The sequence below is a fragment of the Candoia aspera genome, chromosome 1 (assembly GCF_035149785.1).
Source record: "Candoia aspera isolate rCanAsp1 chromosome 1, rCanAsp1.hap2, whole genome shotgun sequence".
In the NCBI taxonomy this organism is placed as follows: Eukaryota; Metazoa; Chordata; class Lepidosauria; order Squamata; family Boidae; genus Candoia; species Candoia aspera.
Window position 1 is genome coordinate 78104560 of NC_086153.1, and position 18270 is coordinate 78122829.

Here is an 18270-nt window from a genome sequence, read left to right on the forward strand (position 1 = left end):
AAGGTGTTGTCCATAAAGTCTAATTAAGATTGTTTGGTCATTGATTGCATTGTAGCCAAGTACTGTTCCTATTGTATCCTTCTTATCCTTCCTTCCTGTGCCACATCCTTCCTAACTATAAAAGCAATACCATTCTTTCTTTGTTTTTTGTGTATTGAATAATAAACATTGTGATCTTCTGACTGAAAGAATCCAATTTTGGTCCACTTCAATTTGCTGATGCCTAGGAGGTCAAGGTGTCCTTGATTCATTTCATCTTTTACTATGTTGAGCCTTTCCAGGTTCATGCTCCTTACATTCCATGCTCCCACTGTAATTCTGTCTTTGCAACTTAAGATTTTCTTGTCCTGCATGATAACATCAACTCCTAGTCTCCCAAATGCTTTACTCTAACCACACCATAAACACTGAAGTATTTTCAGCTCTTTCTCAGTAACATGTGGAGTACCATCTGGCCTGAGGGGCCCATCTATCTGCACTATATCACCAGTTAATTTATATTTTCTATTCATGTCGTTTTCCTGGTAGAATACAGGGATAGTTTACCATTGTCTTTTCCTGTGCAGTATGAAATAGTCCCTTTGTGATTTTCATTAAGTGATCATCTACTTCTGGCACCTTCCTATATCGCAGGTGCCCAACATGCCTGCCTGCTTGCTTTGGCTGGGCAGCTGGGATGCTTTGCACACCTTGGGTGACCATTCTGGGATCATATGCTCTTGCTGTACAGTACACTCCTGGTGTTACTCACTCCTCTCTCTCAGGAACATGCCCCCACCACGATGAAGCAGCCCAGCAGGACTTGAGGGGCAAGCAAAATAAACCAGTATATTCCCTGTTAAACTATGCCTGACTGCTCTTTAAAAATAGCGTTTTTGGATAGTTGTAACGAGCAGGAATACGTTTTTCATTTAAGAAACTTAAGGAATTTGCTCAGCTAAGGGGAAGTATAAATTTCTTACATTAAATCATTATTTCAGATGTATCACAGAATTCGCCATTCAGAATGTATATATCGTGTAACTATGGAGAAGCTTTCGTATCATACTGTTTGTACAGCAGAAGAATGGAAAAATCTAATGGATTGCAAACTCCCACCCCAAGTCTGCAAAGAAATTGACCTGTACGTTTTTTATGGTATCTCTTTGATATTGAAGTAAATCTTGATAAATATTGTGAATGTAGTAGGTTTTACTGTTAAAGGGCCAAATATTTTGGATTAGATATACTATAGATATCTTGTAATATGTAGCTGGAATCAACTGGGGGAGGAGATTGGATCATTATGGGACAATTTAATCATTTCCATACATGCCGTGGTCCTAAGGAAGATTCCTTCACGCACACACGCACACACACACACTCACCCCTGGCCTGTTATTATTTAAGTTGGGCTGGAATATTCTATAAATATCAGTTTCACTTGTCTACCTTCCTTTTCAGTATTGGGACTATTGTGTTTCCAATGTACCCAAGTGTTTTACTGAGTTCAGTAACTGGGAATAAAACACCTGCTTTACACCAGAACAATGCAGGGACAAATAGTACCAAAACAACTGGCAGCTCTATCATCCTGGTCCTTAATGTGAGGTTATAGATACTGACATCACAAAATGTAACCGAATAACAAGATAAAATATAATGTGAAATGTTTGCACTGCATTACTTCATTTTACAATTTTTTATGACACATATTTACCATTTGTTACCACTTAAATACAGTACACATTTGTTATAATCAAAAGTTCATTTCATTACCATTGATCGAGTGATAATGTGCTATCAAGTCAGTGTCAATCCTTAGTAGTCACCTAGACAGATATTATCCAGGATGATCTATCCCCAACCAGGCCCTTCAGGACTTCCAGCAGTGCACACATCATTACTGTAATTGAGTCCACCTGCCTTGTGCTGGTTGTCCTCTTCTTCTCTTTCTTTCCACCTTTCCCAGCTTATTGTAGACTTCTCTAAAGAACAAGGTCTTTGTATAATGTGTGCAAATTCTGATCATTTGAGCCAGGTTATTTGTACTTCAACTGAGAACTCTGGATTGATTTGTTTGATAAGGGTTTTCTGCTTATTCATTATCATCAAAACTATAATTTATTCTAACTGGATATTCAGATTTCTAAATATTTATTCATCATACTTTACATGTAGCTTTTCGTTTTCAAAGCTTGGGAAGTTATGTTTTCCTTTATGATTTTTTTCCTTGGGATGCTCCATAATGGGTCTTCCTTGTGGGTAGTACACGGTTCTTCAAGTTCTGACAGCTGTCATAAAGAATACATTCTTCTCTATTCAGCTAAGGAATCTAGAAATATGTTTAAATAATTTAATTTGAATAATAAATAAATAAATAAATAAATAAATAAATAGACTTTGTTTTTAAATCATGCTTCAGATAAAATTTGTCAGGGCATTTACATATATTTAATAGGATCCAAGACAGATGCATAATGCTCTGGTGGAAGTAGATTTCTTCATCCTTCCCATTCATAGTCTGAAAATGGTACAGAAATTATTTGGGAGGTTGGTGATAGATGCTGTGGAATTGCCTCTGTCTGAAGGGTGTCTATTTTCTTTTCCCACACAAGTAGTCTCATTTAACAAGTTCCAGCAATCTGTTTTGGTTTTGTTCTGTTTTATAAAGAACGAAACTCATTAATACATGAGATGGTTACATATTTCTATTAGAAGCCAGTATGAATCAAATATGCATTATTGCTATTTGACAGAAGGAACTTTTGTTAATGTTCAAAAGAAGCAATTCTGATAAATGAAACTAGCTTTCTATATTAATAACTTTAGTAAATATGCAAGTAATTTTATTTCTCCTAATTTTATATTTCTTGTTTAACAGATTCCACTTTGACATTAGTCCTTATGAAGATTTTTGGCCAGCAATTTTTATCTATATGATCCATCAGTGTTGTGGAATAGGCTGGTATGATTTTTTTAAAAACTTCTATTTTTTAAAAAAATTGTATTGACTTTTGGAGCCCTAATATTATTTGATTTGGGTATATGGGATCATTTTATTTTGAAAATTCTACTTCCAGTTCCACTATATCATTCCTATTCTATTAAAAGGTGAACTCTGTTTTTCTATCAGAAAACCATTATCCTCAGTTCTGAAAAATCTTGTATCATACCAAGTTGTGTTTTTAGTTCACAGGAATGACTGGATTAAGAGTTATTTTCATGTAGAGACAATTACTAAACATTCATGAGATGAACTGAGTTATGTGTATCATCTTGTCTAGTTGAATGATTAAGTTAAGTCTGAAACATCAGTCTTCTTTTTTTAGTTTGGGCTACATTTCTTGTGCACCAACAGCTTCCCTCACCAAAATGTCTTTCATCACCATGCTGATGGTCATGCAGTTTCTGGGTGATGGGATCTGTGGTTAAAAACATCTGGAAGATACCACGTTGGTGAAGTCAGGCAGTGTAGCTTTTTCACTGACTGGAGCTCAACTACCTCAGATGCAAATAACTGGATGAAATCTTGATTAACTTTCCCCTGGGGCTGCAGACTGTCTGTGTGTTTGTGTGTACCGTCATGCTGTTGACATTGGCAAATGGGTTGTTAATGGTCAGAATTCTGTAATCTAGCCCTAGAAGGTTAACAGTTGGGTGGAGAATAATTAAGGTTATCAAAAGAGCACTCCTTTGGGCTGACAAACATGAGTGAGAAAAGCAGCATATGGACTCTATGGTAAAGACTCATAATTAATAAAGCTAGGGCCCTATGAGAAAAGGAAAATAGTTTTGTTGCTGAACTTATTCTCAGTGGTATTTTATATTGGAAGATGGAGGAAAAGATACCTTTTCTTTACTTTTTCAAATATGTAAGGATAAAGAGAAACATCAAAGTCAGCAAAAATGTACTTAAAAATTCAGAGTTTTCCAGTTGGACTCTTAGTGATGGGGTTGGCACATCCTTGATCTTCCCAGCAGATGCTGCATATGTTCAAAGTACTGGGTGTGTGTGGGCAGGGCAGTAAAGCTGCAGCACTGAAATGTCAGTATAAAATAACTTGTCACAGTGGTTTTATATATATAAAAGCCAGTTAATAGCCATGCACAAATCATGCAATCAACTTTAACCTAAGTGTTATACAATTAAACAGATTAGACATGATCAAGCAGTTCAAAATCATGTTTGGGAACTCTGATACACACATGGACGTGTCTCTGAACTAGAGGTGTAAAAATGCTGCTAAAGTATGCAAAGAGGTACAGGGAAAAATTACGTTTTTCCCTTGATGATTTTGGGAAAAACAAAAATCTTTGAAGATCTATTAATTATAATCTAAGTTTATTTTATTCCTCTAAGAAATGAAATGCATTAGGTCTGTATTAGCACATTAAATCACCATTTTACTGTGTCTGACATTTAAAGGTATATCCTTGGACTGCCCAAAACTGTGGGTGTACCAAGTGATGCCTTTTAATGAATTTAAAAAATGACCTTCTGCTTGCAGAAGAATTTGGAACCTGGTTGAACTCTCTGTTAGTGGAAGGAAAGTGATTTCACAAATCAGACCTTCTCCATGATCTGAAGGTTGTCCCTTCCTGTTGGAGCAGATTTTTATGCAATACAGAGGTCAACAAAGAAGGAGGAATCAGCTGAAATTACTGTATTCCCTTTCTCTTCAGTTAATGGAGGCACTTGCTGGGTCAAAAACTCTTCTGGAAACATAAGTTTATAGCTGGTTCTTCTTCACTGTTTCTGTACATAACATTTCCAAATTTCCTGTTCCTACACAACATCCATGACATCCTAGAGCTGAGCCCAGAGAAGCATTTTCCCACTCTGCACATCCATAGGATTTACTGTTATTTACCTCAGTTCCTTTTGACTGCCATTGCTACAGCAGTGAGCCCTCTCAGGCTTGAATGTGGAATATATACTTAGAACTGAAAACGACTGTTTCAAATTCAAAACTGCATTTTGAATGCAGAACAACATATTTCTTTTTTCTTATTAATTTTTATTAAAGAGGTTTTTTTACAAAGTAAAAACAATACAAATTTAAAGAAAAAAGGAAAGTAAAGAAAAGTAAAAGAACAACATATTTCTGATCACACTGTAGAGATTCTATTTAGCTTGGGTGCTAGCATACTCACTGCAGAGTCAGTTGTTTCTGCTTTGACTTTATCTTTTGATTATAATGGTTTTTCTTTTTAGCGATCACCACAACTTGCTATGCAAGTGATCTTCAAAAGGATAAAGTAGTATTATGTGCAATGACCTGCAGAAATGCAGGTTGTTTTCAGTGTTCACCTTAGCCAAGACATGGTTTTGCCTACGTTTTTCTTTCTGAATTCCCCAAACACATCAGATGCTGCCTATGGGTGATCTGTGTTTCCATTTCTACTTCATGCCTGCCCCATCTCTGGTAAACATGATGTGCAGGCATTCTGATCCCCAGAGGGAAAGGTAATTTGGATCTGGTGTGGGCAAACTCATTGCACCTGTCAGTGGCTTCTAAAAGAAACCACATCTTTTCCTGGTTTCACATGGTAGCTGCCCAATCCCAGGGAATATGTATTTGAGTTCAGGCAGCATTATGAGGTGGCCCCAAGAAAAGACATGTGCTGCTGATAGGTGTAGTGAGTGTGCCCACACCAGATCCAAAGTACCTTTCCTGCTTCAAACCCAATTACTACACGTGTGATGCATAGAGGACATGTTGCAAAAGGACAGGTTGTTTATCTGTTTCTGTAAATTTTTGAATGGTCTTCTCTATATTCATATAGCTACCATTCCCTCACATGCAGTGATTTGGCTATGGAGGTGTCACTACACTTGTCAAAATAAATGGAGGTAAATAAAAATAAATCTAATGGGATCCACAGTAGAAGGGTGCCTTTCTGCCACTGGAACTAAGCAGTAGACCATTCCCAAGGATGTCTGTGTCAGAACCCCCTATATGTGAATATGCAGATGACCAGGTGAAGAACAACAGTTGCAAGTAAGCAAGCTGCCCTTCACTTGAGTTACAGATGCATCCCTCTGTACTGGAGTGGCAACCTGATCCATTAAAAAAGTGTCTATTGTAATTATAGAATAAACATATTCAACAAAGAACTTTATTAGGATAATCTGTTTTCTACAAACAAAATGGAATTTTACAATCTGTACAAAGAAACAGGCTCTTCCTGTGAGAATTATCCAGAAACTGAAGAAACGTTATCAATGTACAATAGCAGTGCTGACAAAGAAATACATATGAAACATGCCCTTAACAATGAACTCTCCAATTTGCTTCTGGATAAAGACTGCTGTCAGTCTCATAACTTTCTCAGTTTTCACACGTGTTAGAAAACCTGGATATTATTACATATTCTAATAATATGTTCCACATTTGCATAAACATAAAAAATAAGTGTTACAGAAAAAGACTATAAACAACTTTGTAATGCCAGCTTTCTTTCTGTAATCAGAGTTTCTGAAATACTAATAATTTCAGATTATGAACTTTCATTTTTACCTGTATGAACTTCAGAGAATAGAAGTTTTGCAGAGTTCAAAAATAGGTTCTTTATTCTGTGCATATTTTCAAATACAGACAAATTTCTTTTAAATGCTACAAAGGATCTGAAACAGGTGTATATATACACACAGAGACACAACCATGCATACGGTGCTTATTACTAAAGACTATAGATTTTCTTAAATAGTGAGTTAGGTTTTAAAAGCCCTTTAAGGGAGTAGAGCAGAATTAAAACAATATGCTAAAAGTGTGCCTTAAAATGTTTTTATACTGTGTTTATACTTTTTAAAAATTTTCTCCAAATTTCCATTTTTTTTAAATTAGGAAAATGGAAAAAAAAAAAAAAGAAATCGAGAAAATCCCTCCCACTGTTTTCCCCCAAGCTTTCACATCTCTAGTCTGAGCAAGAACTGCTCCATTAATTCAGCATCAGGAGAAATAAAGTGAACGGGAGAGTTCCAGTTTGTGTACATCTCCATGTGTGCTTCAGAGCCCTGCAGAGCTTTTGATTGAGGGAGTTCTTTTAAAGGGGATTTTCTCCCCCATATTTTTTCATAGTATGGCTATACACATATATATTTCTGTTACTATGTCTTCAGTGCTTGTAATCAGAAAAAAAAGTTAACGAATGATTTTTGGATAAATATTATTCCACCTGATAGAACCCAAATGTGGTCCCTGAGAGGCATGTATTATCAAGGGTTTCTGACTAAATAGAGTACAGTGGGACTTGAGACTACAGATAAATTGCATACATAAAATAATTTCTGCAAACAGAAATGTGTACCTTGTTGTACTAACATTTTTTATTAAACTGAGGATATTGAGAATGAATAACCAGAGGGCCGGAACTTATGCTTATGAGAACTTTAAAAAAAAAAAAATTGATTAGAACCCTGAAGTTTACCAAATAAGAGGGAGGTGGCCTGTGACCACTTTTGTAGCCCAGATCTGTCCCTGTAGCCATGTTACACAAAATTCCACCCCTAATTTGCTCTTCCTACCCAGGAACAAACAATATTTGAAACAGAATTTTGATCTAGTTCTTTTGTACCACTTGATAATGCACTTAGGTTTTTTTAAAAGCTTTCTACACAAACTTTTAGGAAATCCATACTTATTTAAGACCCGATAAAACAATCCACATTCTCTGTTTCGAGAAAGCTGGAATCCCCATTGAAGCCCCCTGATCCTGAGGGCTTTAGGGATGGTATGTGCAGGCATTTTAGTGCCCTACTCCCTCTACTTTTTGAAATTATTACCATTAGTAAGACCGTCTGTCAGGAAACGGTCATAAACTTGAAATACTTTTCCTGTTTGTTTATTCTGGAAAGCCAGAGGGTTCTACTTCAATGTCTTCAAAGAAATTGACTTCACTGACAATATTCTGAAGTTTTTCAAAACATATGACTTAATCTATAAGTAATCCCCTCTGAATAGATGGATGCTTATTGATATTGATTTATTTATTTGTCAAATTTTGCCACCACCCAGAGGAAATTATAGGATTACCATTTTAGCTGATAATAAAGGCTCACTTTCTATTTGAATACACTTATATAAATGTTTTAATGAAGTTTATGCGGGGATTTTGCTTTTCTGAATGCAGGCATTTAGTTTCTGCACTTTAATTTTCTATACTTTAAATCAGTGTATATTTTTTTAAATGATAATACGGCATTTACTGTCAGAAGTCCTATAATTTGACTGAAGGAGTTATAGATTCAAGGTATAATTCTAATTTTTGCTTAACCTCTGATTTGTTTAGACATTTCAGCTTTGATTTGATTGAACATTAAAGTAACCTCTGTTTGTTATCGTAAGCATGCACCCTTGGAAATAAATTCCACTGACACCAGAAGATGTCAGTTAATGCATTTAACTGAGGCATTAGCTATAAATAGCAATAATATTACCAAGCACTTAAAATGATTTGAAAAGATTAACCAAACCAAGTTTTTAGTTTTGATTTTTAAAATGTGTTCGACAGTTAAATCTTAGTTTGAATTGTAACCATAGTGGCAAGGCAGTTCTCTTTCCTGCCATGTAAGTCTGCCCCATTTTGCACATGCAGGATGAACAGAAGGCGAAAGGCTAACAAGAGAGAAGATTGCAGTGCTATGATGTCAGCATTGAGCCTTTATGTGGAATCTGATATTATGGAGGAAGGGTAATTAGAGCTTTTAGACTGGACACAGCTTTGAAGAGATGCAGTATGTGTGTGTACATGTACGTGTGTTTCTGTGTGTGTATGGGTGGGGGAAACACGAAAATGCGATTGGCTCTAGGAACCAAATTCTTGAAATGTAGGGCTCGATCTAGTATTATTGCTTGTGACGATCTCTTAAAATGCTTACTCTTAAAAAAAAGAAGAAGCTATTTTCTTTTTCAGTTCAGATTTCAGGTTTATGATTGAAAGCTCTGTAGGACTCTGACATGGGCACGCAGTTCTGCTGTTCCATTCTCATGTGAGTTGGAATGTGCTTCTCAAGATATTTCAGTGGAATGTGCAAAATGTTATCCTGCCTAACAAGAGAAGAAAATTGGGTCTGTTTATCTTCATTTCTCATACATGTGCACTGAAATTACCTGGGAATAAAAGTATATGTTTGCTTCCTTGGAAAACTATAGCAAGCATACACATCTAGCAGATACAGATGGCAAAGTAAAGCACAGGTTCTCTCTTTCAGTAGTCCATCTACCACAAAGATACTAAAGACAGCCTGTTTTCACTATTCAAGCAAAGGTGCAAGATTATTTCCTTGCCTTTTTTCCGACTTAGCATCCAATATCTCTTTCCCTGTTGATTTGCTGGCTGGTTAGACATTATCCAGCATGACCTAATCTCTGCTATAGATAGTGGCATTTTAAGAGAAATCTGCCATAATTGTTTTTAGTCAAAGCTTTGAAAATATGAAGAATGCAGGAAAATTGATCTGACAGAAGAATGGAGAACCCAAGATATTTTGCATAACGCATATCTGCAATATATGGACATATATATTTATCATTGTGGTATGGGTGGAAATGAAAGAGGGGAAACTTCTGAACTTACACTTGAATATGCCTCTATTTCTTTCAGCATAACCTCCTACCTTGCACTTGCAGGACAGTAGAACTTAAATAACTTGGCCCAACTGATGAGAAAATAAATTCACTAAAAAGTTCATTTTTTTTTTTGGTACTGCTAATACTAGAAGATATTTTTTTAAAAAAGTAAATAGGAGTTTTGATTAAAAGCTTGCTTCTCTTTTCCTTCTGTATGCTTCATCTAATTCCTTTTTTTCTTTCAAGTTTTGATCTAGAAAAACTATGTCGTTTCACAATGTCTGTAAAGAAGAACTACCGCCGGGTGCCCTATCACAATTGGAAACATGCCATCACAGTTGTACATTGCATGTATGCTATTCTTCAGCACAACCACAGGATTTTCACAGACATAGAAGTAAGTGTAGATTTTTTCGCCCCAGAATCAAGTGCAAGGAAGAAGAAAAGGCTCTAGAAACCACTTTGAAAATGGAACAGCTTTGTTTCAGGCCAGACCTGTTTTTTACAGGATCTTGCTGTTGAAGTATCAATTTCCCCACCCTCCCCCAAACACACTTCTTGCTCCAGCTGTTCTTGGAGCGCAGCTTATTTTCCCTATGCATATAAACTGAGAAAATACTTCGTCCACCAAGGCCCTCTTAGGGCAGTGTTTCCTCACATAGGACAACCTGCTGCCAAGACTTGTTTTTGGGAATGTGGCTTTTATTTTTAATTCTGTGACAATCGTCCAAGTCAGAGTTCTGACACTGCCTTGACCCTATAAACCAGATCTGCTTTACAGGATTAGTCTATTTTACTTCAGAGGAGATCTTAATATCTCTGAAGCAACCCACTTTAATATTAGAGCTTTTAACCAAAATAGAGACACATCCCTGATATAAGTAATGGTGCCATTTCAAAGAGGATGTGTATCAAGTTACATTAAATAAAAGTAAACAGGATCTTAAAATGGTGAAATAATGTGATGATATTATTCAATGTGCAGTTCTAGAATTTTTGGTTAGTCAGAAATAAGCCTTCTGAGTACAAGGAGTATTATTCAAATACATGGTTGTACATGAATGCAGCCATAATGAGTTGTACATCTGGACACTGATTTCTGGGTAAAATTACAAATATTCAGCATCTTTAGTATAACATTAGTAAAACTGGAAGAAAACAGAAATATGGAATGGTTGTAAAATGAAAAGAGCCCAAATGTTTGGTTATCTTCAGAACAAAAATGAGTACCGTATCCATAGTATACATGCTCAACTAGATAAATGGTTGGGAAATGTATAGAAAGAATGGTTTGGGTTAATAAAGGACATCAGGATCAATTTAAAATTAATGGTTGAAACTAAAACTTTCCCCAAGAGTGGCAATAATAAAATTGGGTTTAAAAAAGAACTCAGCTCCATGAAAGACTGAAGTGTGACTATTAACCAAGAACAACAGGGCATAATCTTGTTTCTAATGATATTTCAAACATAATATGGAAAATATCCTAACAGATTTTAAGTATTATTCTTTGGAAATGGAGGACAACATATAAGTGTAAGCCCTCTTAGTTTCTAGAGACTGAGCTTAGATTATTTACTGCATTGCTGTATTCATGCACAGGGAGATCCTTATCTTAAACTGATTTAGATGAATGGACCTGGTTGTAGTGGAAGAAATTATTAAGAATGCCATGTACTGTATCTGATGAAGGATATTATAGATCATGCTTCCCAGGCAAAATTCTTAGTATCATTCCCCCCTGCCCCAATTGTTGTACAAAGTGAAAGTAGGCTTTGTTTCCTTAGTAATTGTTCATGATACCAGGTTGTTTGTCTATAGGTCAGAGTCTTATGCCTACTTTCTCTTATAATCTTTGTTTCTTTCCTCTTTTTGACAAAATGTTACAAATTTTGCCTATCACTTTGTATTTTTGAAAATATGTTTTGTTGTTTACAATATTAGCCCAGTTCCAATCGCAGTCTGCTTTCCTCCACCCCACTTCCCCTGGCTTGCAGTAGAGAAAATAGATTGGCTGTCTTTGGAATCCCAGCAGCCAGTACAGGATTTCCTGGGACAGGAGTGTTGCATCTGTCTTTTCAGAAAAAAACGCTGGTGAAGGGCATGCTTCATTGGACAGCTACTCTATTTTATTCACCCGAGAGACAGAGTAAATGGCTTTATTGAGAAGGAATTAATTCAGCTGTCATCAGAAGAAACAATAATCATGAAATGTTATGTTTTATTACTACCCCAAATTAGCAGAGTCTTCAGAGTAGAATTGCAGATTATATTACAAGTCTTCGCTTGTCCCATTATAAGATGTAGTGCAACATCATATCTCTTGTTCTCAGCAACAGCCAGTTATTTGAAGTGGGAAGTGCAGAGGAAGCTGCATGCTCCTATGCCTGCAGTTTTTTGCCCTTTTCTTTCTGGTATACCACTGCTGACCCCCAAAGTATTCAATAAACTTTAATTCATGGTTGCTGTTGAACTGGAGAACTGAGTTTACCAGGTTTAAAACAAACCAGGATCTTAAATCAAACTCACTTCATAGATGACTTCCTGGGTTATTGTAGCACATGAATAAGGAGGAGCATATGAATAAAGAAGCAACATGAAGATCCAACTGGACAAATTTATTTATTTCATCAACTTATACAGGTAGCCCTTGGTTAACAACCACACATTCAGTGACCATTTGATTGGTCCTTGGAGTTCTAGCCATGCCAGCACCCCTGCAGTGACGTGATCATGATCCAGGTGCTTGGCAACTGGCTCATACTTACAACAGTTGCAGCATACTGCGGTATGTGATCACCATTTGCAACCTTGCCTGCTGGCTTCCCACAATCAAAGTCAATGAGGAAGCTGGCAGGGAAGGTCACAAGATGCTCCTGTATGAATCTTGTACCTGGTAGCATATATGCGTCCACAGAACACCCCCACCCATAGCGGCCACCTGCACACCTTTCCTCATCTGTCAGCAGCCACCGCTAGCCCTGCCACGCTCATGCCACAGCAGCTACTTTTCTGTCTGCCCCCTCTTGTGAGCCTCCTGGGACTTGCGACTTCCTTCTGGCTTCCCCTGGAAATTCCAAGCCCAATTACTGTAGTTAAACAAGGACTGCCTGTATATCTGCCTATCTCACAATTGCAATTCTGGGCAGCAGACATAGGATTAAAACCAAGCTAAAACAAAAACATGATGAAATAATGGCTGAGGACAAACCCAGTTCCAATAATAAAAAGCACAAAATCATTGTGACAGGCTCACCTAACCTCCAGACCCTGTGCCTGAGGGAACATCCAGGTGTTCAATGACTTATAAAATGCTAGCAGGGAAATAGTCACATGTTTCTTGTATTATTAAACCAAGGTACAAATATAGCTCAGACACCTGGTGAGGGTCTAGACCTTAATTTTAGAGTACTTGCAAAATATACAGAAAATTATATTATTAGTCCATGACTTCTCCCAGGTAGCTAAGTTGGGAATGATCCTGAGGGTTTGCAATAATTCTCAGAATTGGGAGTCATCATCATCATCATCATCATCATCATCATCATCATCATCATCATCATCATCATCTTATATGCCACCCAACTTGACTAATGATCTGGCTCAATGTAATACAACTACCTCTTATGAACTCAACACCAGGCTGTTATTTTCAGTGGCAGGATGGTGCTTAGTATAATGTGACATTTTACACTAATTGGCTGAGAATCATTTATATTTATTTATTATGTAGGCTTTTAGTCATCCTGTCTCTAAGTGGCTCACAAGCAAAAAGAAAATATGATAATATGGTACCAAATAAGAAAATATAACCTTAAAACAAATCCAATAATCAGAAAACATAAACATATCTTATCAGCATCGATCATTCATAATACTAGCACTGCCAATCATTCCAGGTTTAACAAAACTCATGAATGACTTTGTCCCTGAATCATGTGTTTTATCTATTAATGGAATTAGTTAAGTGCCTGGACTGGTAGAGAGTGACATCTAGTGGTATAAATTTAATCTGAAGATTAACTTCATCTCTGCTTACTTCTCTAGCGAAGGGGTCTTCTTGTTGCCTGTTTATGTCATGACCTGGATCACAGGGGTTATAGCAACAGCTATCTTCAGAAATTTGATCATCCCTTGGCAGCTCTTTATTCCACCTCAACCATGGAACAGCACCATTTTTCACAGACAGTATCTATACTGCAGGTAATTCATTGCACTCAGATTTTTTTTAATGGTCTAGATTCAGAAAGCTAGAAATTGCAGTTAGCTGCAATGGGTTTGTTTAAATTCTGTGTGGACATTTCCCTTTTTAATATGGCAAATCTGTTACACCTTTAAAATATTCTATTTATTTCACAGTTCAGTGCAGGGTATGTTTTTCTGAAAATAAATAAAAGTGCAAAAGTCAAAGTTTGAAACCCAAAGAAAAATGTTTGATTAAGGATTAGGATCATATTGAATGTATGATTTACTAAATTTGCAAATCAATCTTAGGAAGACTTCAAGTAGAAAAGGAAGTTCACCTTCATTTTCCTATCAAGCCTGTGTCAGGCAGAGTGACTTTTAAAAAAAAACTTGAACTACTTTCTTATCCCACCCTCCCCTGCTCTCCCATTTGTCCAAATTCAAAATGAGTTTTTAATCTTATAGATCAACATTTTCTCCCAATACAAATTTAGAATGTTCACTTCATGCTCACATCACCCAAAGAACACCATAATTTTCATGAAGAGGGAAGTGTGTAGTATCCTGAGAATCATAGGTTTCTTCTTCGATACTTAGAGGTATCCAGATATGAGTTAAATTCTGCTGAGCAGCCAAGGGGCCTGGAAAAAAAGAAAACTTATGAGGCACAATTAGAAGCATTTGGTGTATTCAGTATGGAGAAGAGACGACTATGGGGAGACAAGATAACTATCTTCAGGTATCTGAAGGGCTGTCATATTGAAAAGGGGGCAGAATTATTCAGAGGGTTTTTTTGGAAGACAGGACAAAAATTACTTGGAAAAGTGTAATGGTAGACAGTATTAGATCGAGAAAGTTTAAACTGTCCTGGATAGGAAGAAACACCACAGTAAAAATGAACATTTTACCAAGGCTTAGTTTTTTGTTTCAAATGATCCCAATAAGAATTGAAGACAAAATTAAATGATTGGCAGAAACAATCAACTAATTATATAAGGTCTAACACAAGATCTAGGGTAAAGTTAAAGTCTCACAAGATTTTAAAGATCAAGATTAACTGGCAGTAGGAAATTATCATGCTAGTTGAATAACAGATTGGATGATGGCAACTTCTGGTTAGATTGTTTCTGTGGAAAGATCCAGAGTCCCAGAGAGGCTCCACCCTCTCAGCTGCACAAGACTCCAACTGGGACCAACTAGAAGATTCAGCTGGAGTCCAGCCAATTACCTCTATCAGGGTCAGGGAGGAATCCCAGTCAAAGCCTGCTAATCACCAGTCCAGTCCAGCAGTCATCCAGTTGGGAGCATCTAGGAATTGATGACAAAGAAGAGGGTGCTAAAGGAGAGAATACTCCTAGTAGAAACCTCAGGGGACAGGATGTCCCTAGCATTAGTAACCCAGTGGTTACATTTGCCCAAAGGAGAGGTACTCATGGCACTGAGAAGACCAGTTTCTGTCTAAGTCAGGTCCACAGGTCCAACCCAATGCTGGCAAATCACCACCTGCAAAAGAAGGAACACAGGTACAGGGAGGAAAAGGAACACCCCTATTACCAGATTGAGAGAAAAGAGAAGCTCAAATTGGCAGGCTACCTTATTTCAGCACCAAATACCTGATAGTGGCCCAAGGTTGATCCAAGGGAAAGGAAGTTATGGATAAGAAGGAGGGATCAGCTAGGTTCTTACAGTGAGTAAAAACTGAAAGGAAAATTTAGGTTTCTCATCCTCATTAAAAAACTCAGTGACTGGGAAAGCAGCTGAGGCCATATCCCTTGTTTACAGACTTGGCAGGCATTGAAGGTGTTGATGTGGAATATTCCCCAGAAAGTGATCTCAGAGTGAAAGATAAAAGGCCTTAAAAATGAACCGAGACAGCAAAAATAGTTCAGTGGAAAGTACTAGTGATGTACCTTCTACCTTCTTTTTATTGTGACAATAAAAAGAAAAAAAAAACTGGAACTGGTTTGGGTGTTGCTTTGGTTTTTTGGCACCCACTCAAAACTTACAACAGACCCATCACATGTTTTCAAAATTCCAAATCTGCTCACCACTTCAAAATGGTTGCCTACGCATGCCTTAGATCCTTAAAGTTTCAGCAATACTGGTTTTTTTAAACACACATGGGTAAAATCCAATGTCTTGTTTTCAGAGCTACTATACCTGTATAGTATAGGGACGCGGTGGCGCTGCGGGTTAAACCGCTGCGCTGCTGAGCTTGCCGATTGGAAGGTCGGCAGTTCGAATCCGCGCGACGGGGTGAGCTCCCTTTGCTAGTCCCAGCTCCTGCTCACCTAGCAGTTTGAAAACATGCAAATGTGAGTAGATCAATAGGTACCACTTTGGCGGGAAGGTAACGGCATTCTGTGTCGTCATGCCGGCCACATGACCATGGACGGGTCTACGGACAACGCCGGCTCTAACGGCTTAGAAACGGAGATGAGCACCGCCCCCTAGAGTCGGACACGACTGGACTTTACGTCAAGGGGAACCTTTACCTTTACCTATACCTGTATAGATCCAGTATAGTCTTGGTAGTCTTAAAACAAGGGTTTAAATTGCTCACAATAATATCTTTATGTCTTTTAATTTTTTTTCTAGCTGGAAGGCCACAATATTTTCTCTAATTTGAACTCCAGTGAGTATGAACAGGTCTTGGAAATTATCCGCAAAGCCATTATTGCTACAGACCTTGCTCTGTATTTTGGAAACCGAAAACAGCTGGAAGAGCTGCAACAGACAAGATCACTGAATCTTAAAAACCAAGCACATAGGTAAAATACAAGTGAATATATATAGTTTGAAATCTCAGTCATATTTCCTTGTTTTGAAAGCTAAAACCGCCCAGAGTCCTCCAACGGGAGGAGATGGGTGGGGATAAATTAGATAGATAGACAGACAGACAGACAGACAGACAGACAATTAGCTTCCTGTATTTGGCTATGTAACTAGTTTAATATATAAAACATTATGAGGAATGTGTACCAAACCCTCATAAAGGAATCAATCAAGAGGTATTTTATTGTTGGCATGTGTTCAACAAAGCACTCAGGAACTTTCTGATAAATTTAAGCTTGGAATGTATGCACCTGTCCACAGTCCTGGTGGCAAAGATAATCTAAACTTCTTTCTGATTTTTCATGGCCAGTCAGATAATCAGAACTTCATTTCTGCCTTAATCTACAGACACAGTTGATGATATGTGATGAAAGAGTTGACTAGGTAGTTCAAATACTGAGATTTTAAAAAGAAGATTGATAATATCTGTGATCATTGTTCGTATTGGCATAAATGTAGCAAAATTTCCCTACAAAAGTTCAGAGAAGATAGATTTAGGGGTTAGAAGGTTGCAAATGTAAAACCATATTGAGACGTGGGATACTTCCTCATAATCACCAGTCTCACTTCTTATATTCCTAGCAGCCATTTTATGCTACCACTCTAATGTTCTTGCTGCTCCTTCTGCCCTCTTTTGGAGCTGGACAATAGTCCATTCAACTGACCAATGGGATGATGCCAAAATTGGCAGCCAGCTAGCATCTTAGACTTCCTCTTGTTTTTCTTTCTGCACATTTGTATTTTTGGTGAGAATAAACAACAACAACAGAAAAATCCAACAAATCACTATGTGGGTATAGTGGTAAATGTGGCAAAACTTTGCAATGGCTTCAGATTGATCCCATCGAGAAGGAAACCAAAGGATTAATATTTGGCCCACAAGAACATAGGAACACATTCCATAAAAAGTGAAATTAAAAAAAAAATGGAAACAAGAGCAAGCATATCTTGTGCTAAGAGGAAGATGAAATTGTTGACCAGCTAATAAGCAGCTGTAGCAAAATTGCCTAGACAAGGCATGATTGTGCAGCAAAAATGGTACACTAAAATTTATGTAAAAATAATGGATTTGATGCCCCAAAGTATTGGGACAACCTTAATATTGATTATGGGCTCCAGAATGATTATATAATTTTTTTTCTGGAACTTCCAAATTCAGACAGACCAACATCTAGAATACAACAAACCAACCTGAGGAAAAGCATATTTTACTTATAGACATGGCAGTACTAATTATAGTGGATAAACTCAAAAGGAATTGGAAAAGATTATAAAAAATTGGGATTCAACAATCAAAATAGAGAGATCATTGAGTAAGCCAACAAAAGTTTTTCTTATACTTGTTGAGCATTAGCAACTATAACTATAGAATTGTCAAAACAGCTGCAAAAAATTAGAATTATTCATCTTACAACAAAAAGCTGTGCTTGGAACAACATACTGTATATATTGCTGTGACATTTGGACAATTCTTAGTATTTTGGATAAAATCTGAATTGATGTAAACCACCAGCATTTGCTGAGCATTCTTCAGAAGAGAATACCTAATAGTGGAAAAACCCAACTAATCAGTAGGTGAAGGGAGTGGCAAATGATGGCAAGGTGCCGTGGAGGTTCAGAAGGTGGAACAACGCTGGAGTTCCCACCAATAAGAAATAGTTTGCCTTGTGGCTCCTGTTGAAAACACTACTTTTCC

The 18270-nt window shown here is 37.2% G+C and overlaps 1 protein-coding gene across 1 annotated transcript in view; it reads left to right on the plus strand.

The window, feature by feature from the left end:
- Positions 1 to 18270, plus strand: part of PDE10A (phosphodiesterase 10A) — a 126348-nt gene that overhangs the window by 102249 nt on the left and 5829 nt on the right. Inside the window, exons 14-18 of the mRNA XM_063307696.1 lie at positions 981 to 1123; positions 2864 to 2947; positions 9801 to 9951; positions 13602 to 13757; positions 16338 to 16510. Of these exons, the coding sequence (XP_063163766.1) occupies positions 981 to 1123; positions 2864 to 2947; positions 9801 to 9951; positions 13602 to 13757; positions 16338 to 16510 (707 nt within the window). The remainder of the gene's footprint in view (positions 1 to 980; positions 1124 to 2863; positions 2948 to 9800; positions 9952 to 13601; positions 13758 to 16337; positions 16511 to 18270) is intronic.